Here is a 6000-nt window from a genome sequence, read left to right on the forward strand (position 1 = left end):
AAGAAGAACACGGGCACAGACGAACTGAGCAAGTCTGACCATTTGTTCTGATTTTGTTATACTTAAAACTTTTTTTAAGTTCATCGAAACCATTATTTCTCCCTTCTTTCCCCTAGTTTCTTCATTTAAGGAACTAGTTTTACTTTATTAAAAACTATTATGAACCAGTAACATTGCCAGAATTTCCCTTTTCCACATACTTCTAATTCTGAACTCTATGAAATCTCAGAATATCAACCTGTTTACACATCAGTTTTCTATGGTATTGATCCTTATTCAATATATCTTCTTAGTATATTAGACTACTTCTTATATGTAATTGTGAAAATAAGGTTTTGTATGTAGCAAGATACATGTGTCATATATATAGGTGATGATACAATGTGTACAGCTTAAGTACACAAATGCACTCATATAATTCCCCTTCTTGCTTGCATTGTAGTTCCTAAGATGGGAGAAGGATCGGGGAGGGGACAGTATTTGCTCTAAATAATTAAATCATGGTAGCCTCTACTCTGCAATCCAGTTATCTGGTCAGTACTACAGTTTTAGAAGTAATGTTATCAGCAACATTTCAAAGTAGTCTATAAATGTAAGACGATTACACCCAAAATGATTTTCAATGATCTTAGAATGCTTTCATCCTTACATCTGGGATCCCTGTCATCAAGTTTCCTATCCAAGTCAGGTAGGATTTTAAGTTTTTAATTTTTATACCGGAGTGAACATTTTTAATTTATTTCAGACAAACATGAAGGTAGAAAGGAGTATGTGTATTTCTTTGATTTGAAGTACAAGTTTCAAAAAATCAGTAGAAACACCTGATTCTACAGCAGAACCAGTAGAAACTGTTTTCATCCTGCCCTGACTTGAGTGTCAGGAGATAGAGCAGAGCAAGTGTTTCTCTCATCTGCTGTTGAGCAGAACACAGGGGCTCTGTCCTGAGCCCTGCAGCTCCTCACCATCGGTAACACCCCTTGTGCTGTTGCTAGACTGGCTTTTCCAGAATGTCTCTAAAAACCAGAGCAGCTCCCTGCTGGAGCCAGATCGCTGAGTTTTAACTGCAAATCAGCTGACAGTAGCAGACCCAGGATATAAATAATGTGAAGACACTTGTTTTTCTAAAGTGGTGGCTGGGAAAGCAGAGGATTTACTTGTAGATAGTACATTTTACTTATCAGAAATAATTCTTTGTCCTGAAAGTGCTGGTTTTATCAACTAAGTTGGTGTTGTATTTGATGCTTTGAATAAACTCTGTCTTGTTTAATGCTCACAACACTCCTGTGAAGTGGGAATAGCTACTATTTCACAGACAAGGAAGATGCAAGCTGGAGAATTTGAAGTGGCTGCCAAGGCATTCCCAGGAATCCGTAGAGCCAGGGTTCACGCCCAGGCCCCCTGTCTCCAGAGCTCTGCTCTTCCCAGGCGTGAGGCAGCCTCAGCATTTCTACACTCTGTCCAGTCCCCCAAAGTCCCCTTTTTTCTTACCAAACCACACACTTCATCTTTGGTTGTATGATGTTTAATTAAATCCTTGATTAGTAAATTGGATTTTTTTTTTTTTTGCTCCTGATATTACAAATTGTACAGTAATTTTTGTTTGCTGTTCACTTTAGCATATTAAAAACGGTTTCTGTAAGTTATTCAGGTTATTTTGCAACTGAAGTTTTGATTTTTAACTTGTTACCCATTATTCCACTTCTTTGATTAACACCAAGACTGCAAGATATCTTTTTAAGATAAGACATTTCTTCAGAATAAATCCTCAGTAAAATGAAAATACATGTGGAACAAAATCTTAGTAGTCAAAGGGGAGTTTTGCTTCAGACTTACCTACTGTATAGCAGTCTGTACAAAAAATATTTTAGTGGTCTGAGGGCGATGGTTTTGACTACTGTGACTTACTCCTGTGTAGAATCGTAAAGGTTGATGAAGCAGTAATTAGAATGTAGTGTATACTTCAAAGGCCATATTTAATAAATTACTGTTTTCTAAGGTGGTTTATGAAGTACCAGCATGTAGACCCAGAAGAGGCTGTAAAGATTCACATTGATGTTCAGGCAAAGAAGTCTGTGGCAATTCACTGGGGAACTTTTGCCTTAGCAAATGAGGTAAGTACGACTGTGGTCACAGTAACTCATTGTGTGTCTGACATAGGATAGGATTCAAGCATCAGTGCACCTGGCAGTGTGTTCAGAAACCAGACTAGAATCTGGACCTGTATGGTCATCATAGTCATCAACGTGAATTACGGTGGTAAATTATTAATTAGTAAAGCAATATTTATATACAGTGAAAAAAGCCTCTTCATTGCATGGGGTCTTTTGAATTATTTATATAACCAAAAATATGTGTGGTCTTAGGAAATAGAAAAATGAATTATCATGTCATTCCTCTTAAGGCAGACTTTTGTTTAATGGAAGATACAAGATATGTACAGAATTACTCTAAAAGTAACTTATAAAAAGTGGGACAGATGAAGGGGTCTCAGAGTCAGGGACTGTTACTAATTGAAGGGGTCAGGGAGAGCTTCATGGAAGAGATGACATTTCAACTTGGCTGTGAGAAGGTAAGGAAGAAGGCATCTCAAGGAGGGAAGTGTGGGCGTGGAGATGGTGAGCAGTGAGTTCAGCCGGAGTACGAATGCTATCAAGAGCAGCAGGGAAGTAAGGCTGGACAGCTTGGAACTTTTCAGAAGTGTTATTTGTCCAGTAAACACTGATTCTGTGTCTGCTGTGTGCCAAGCACTGGGGTAAATAAATGGTGGTTTTATTCCTAGACTAGTAGAGAAGACTTCATTTTCCTATAAGGTACCCGGACCCTAGACCTCTGCTAGTAGGCAGAGTTGTGGGATCAAACAGAAGCTTAGCAAAAAGCTTTCTCTCCTCTCCTGGAGCCAGGGCCTGTCCTAAGCAAAACTTAGAAACGGACAAGTGAACTGAGCTGCTGCTCCTTGCTCTCTGCGGCACCTTCCACATTCCAGGGCCCCTCTGCAAGGAGTCCTCTGCTTTTTAAGCATTCCCTGTCCCTGTCCTTTTTCTGGCCTGCCTTCTCCCTGGTTGCATCTTATTCCATAATTATACACTGCCTGCCCCCCGTCTACTCCCTCCCATCAAAACTCCCCCTCTGCAGTGCTACTATCCTGAACTACACTGTTGGGGGGACACAAGAGAATCAATAGCTGAACAACAGGGCATAGGAAGGGTGAAGGAGAGTATGTTTCTGTGTGCTTGGAGAAACACAAGTACACAGGTCTACCGCTGTATTTAGTGGCAGTGTCTTATTCCATGTGTGCGTGTGTTCCATATGTATATAAATTTAGATGTAAGTACGCTTATTTATGTTCCATATATATTTCGGCAACTTAGATGAAGTAGTAGTATTTTATTAAACCCTGCAAACAGAAGAGTCAAAAATGAGTCCTAGATTTTTAACTTGAGTAACTGGGAAGATGGTTATGCTCTTGACTGAGATGGGAACTTGAGAGGAGAGAAAAACCTCAGTCTTTAAGAGTTATTGTATTATTCAGTCTTACTCCTGTTAAAAATCTAACCTTCACCTTTACTTCTTAATGAAACATAAAACACAAACTCATTTAGTCTTTTTGACATTAGTTCTGTAAATCTGACAACTGCAAGTTTGCTAAATATAAAGAATTTGTGGGGAGGATATTTAGTCTATGCTTTGTAGACAGTTTAAAATGATCTGCATGTAAATAGTTGTAGTAACTGCTTACTACAGTATAAGCAACTTAAGGATGTCCTTGACTTGGCAAGACTTAAATCAGAGGTCGCTGTAGATATATTTAACCTGAGGAGTGTTGAGTGAGTTTCTTACATGTATTTAAGCATTTAAGTCACTAGTGTTGGTGGAGACAAACTGCAGGCACTACATAATATGTGTTAACTTCTTAAATGACCAGGCTCTCTATTTTGAGTGTCTTATATCTTAGAAAGGGAACAGTTTGAGTTTTCTGGGGCTGGTGCCTGGCCTTCAGTGGGTCCAGACTGCTGGGAACTCTCACCACTTACTCATATTTATGTCTGATCTACTATCTTGATCAATACATATTGTTTGGTCCCAGGTCTATGGGGCATTTCTGTTTTCCCTGCAGGACTAAGGTGCCTGCACTAAAATAGTTTTCTTGCCTGCTTCTCAAGTTATCTTCTAGATGGTTGAAGCAACCAAGAACTGACCTGTGAAGAAACTCACAGAGATAGTGCAACATCAAAATCCATACGAAGTTATAGCTTATAACTAAAGTTACAGTTTAGGAAAGAAATTATTAGTGTGAGATAACTGTGTAAGTGTTTTGTTACTGGCTGAGAGTTGTAGAACACAGGGGAAGTGGGGAAGAGTTTCGTCATTTTGAAATCTCTTAAAAACAATTTTGCAAAGGAAAGCTTCTTGGGCTATTAAAGTTATATTTTACTGGTGATATATCAGCAATCTCCTATGTGCAAAGAAAAGATGAAGAGTAGATTTCTGTTATCAACTAACCTTAATAAGTGGCTATTTCTAGGACTACAGGGTAAGGAATGCTTAGTTAACCTCAGTTACTCAGCAGACAGTGGCAACGCATCTCTGAACACAGCCATAAACCTAGAAGTGAGCAAGCAGGGAGGAAAAAACTTGAGTGTGGCCAGTAGCTGTTAGCAGATCTGTACATCTGAAACCACAGAAAACTTGCCTGGTTTTCCTACTGCATCACTGGCTGGCCCTTCATAGTCTGTGGCTGATTCCTCCTCTCCCTCCCAGCAGTGAGAATGTTAGGACACCATAGTCCAGGGGCCCCTTCTCTTTAGCTGGTTACTCCCTGGGGGAATCTCACGAGTCTCATGCCTTTAAACACGGTCTATGCACTGTAAGCTCTCTAACCTAGGATTTTCCCTACAATCCACATTTACCTACTTTTCTCCACTTGGATGTCCACCAGGTTACAAAAACTTCATACTAAAAGTTAAAAAGCTTCATTCCAAACTTCCTGTTCTTTCCTCAAACTTGTTTCTCTTGTATCTCAGCAAATGGCAAAATCCTCCTTCCAGCTCCTCAGGCTAAAATCTTTACCGTGTATATCCTCTGTCCCACTTTCTCCAAATGCAGTCAGCTCACCTTTCAGACTCTATTTGGACTCTGACTGCTGCTTATCCCGTTCACCAGTGCCACACTGCCCCTTGCTGTCTGTTCTCCACACTGCAGAGGGCAGCGACCTTTACCCCTAAACCAGATCAGGACACTTCTCTTCCAGGAGACCAGCCGCCCCAGGTCAAAGCCACAGTGATTCTAAGGGTCGCCTGTAAAGCCCCCTGCAGTCTGCTCCATTGCCGGGAGCCGGCATATTGCATATTGAGTGCAGCACTTTCCACAGCATCATCTTTCAGGATCTGGAATAGCTCAACTGGAATTCTGTCACAGCCGGGAGCCAGCGTGAGGAACTCCGCCCATGACAAAGGTCATGAGGAAGGAGGCTTGGCATACGCAAAGGCGGGATTGAGCCTCAGGGGTCCCCCTGGAAATTCTCGAGCATCTACCCCCAAAACCAGAGTCTGCCTACTTTCTGCTTTGTGCTTTCACCTACACCTCTGACTTTACAGGGGGCTGTCCCCAACTACCTCTCTCTGAAAAAAGAGTTAGCTTACAGCTCCACTTAATAATTCCTGGGTGTGACAGTGTTTCAACCTACAAACTCCTTTGGAAATCCTCTAGCCTGCCTGAATAGGTTTTTCCGGCCACATGTGATTGTTCAGAGCCTCCCAACTGTGAGAGGCGGGGGATATTCTAAACTGTCTAAACACAGATTCCTTTGAGTAGTTAAAAGATTGATTAGAAATTGTATTGGTGAAGGGTTTTTCACTTATTGGGCCAGTGTTTGCTGCTAAGTCTCCATATCCCTTACCTGCTGTGTCCCTGGAAGTATATTGATTAATATAATTGGTGTAAGTAGTAGCTTTAATGTTTGTAACCTTGGACCCTTGAGTTAATTCTTTTCTTGATTGAGCC

General features: G+C 40.8%; 2 protein-coding genes across 6 annotated transcripts in view; one reads left to right on the top strand and one right to left on the bottom strand.

Annotated features, from left to right (window-relative positions):
• The window catches only part of NAPEPLD (N-acyl phosphatidylethanolamine phospholipase D), a 91783-nt gene that overhangs the window by 80598 nt on the left and 5185 nt on the right, over positions 1–6000 (top strand). For all 5 annotated transcript variants that reach the window (XM_010848080.1, XM_010848083.1, XM_010848079.1 and 2 more), the window contains exon 4: positions 1997–2111. In XM_010848080.1, coding sequence (XP_010846382.1) covers positions 1997–2111 — 115 coding nt within the window. The remainder of the gene's footprint in view (positions 1–1996; positions 2112–6000) is intronic.
• Positions 1–6000, bottom strand: part of ARMC10 (armadillo repeat containing 10) — a 74073-nt gene that overhangs the window by 820 nt on the left and 67253 nt on the right. The gene's annotated exons all lie outside the window — the stretch shown is intronic.

The sequence above is a fragment of the Bison bison genome, unplaced genomic scaffold, assembly GCF_000754665.1.
Source record: "Bison bison bison isolate TAMUID 2011002044 unplaced genomic scaffold, Bison_UMD1.0 scf7180017864260, whole genome shotgun sequence".
NCBI classification, from domain to species: domain Eukaryota; kingdom Metazoa; phylum Chordata; class Mammalia; order Artiodactyla; family Bovidae; genus Bison; species Bison bison.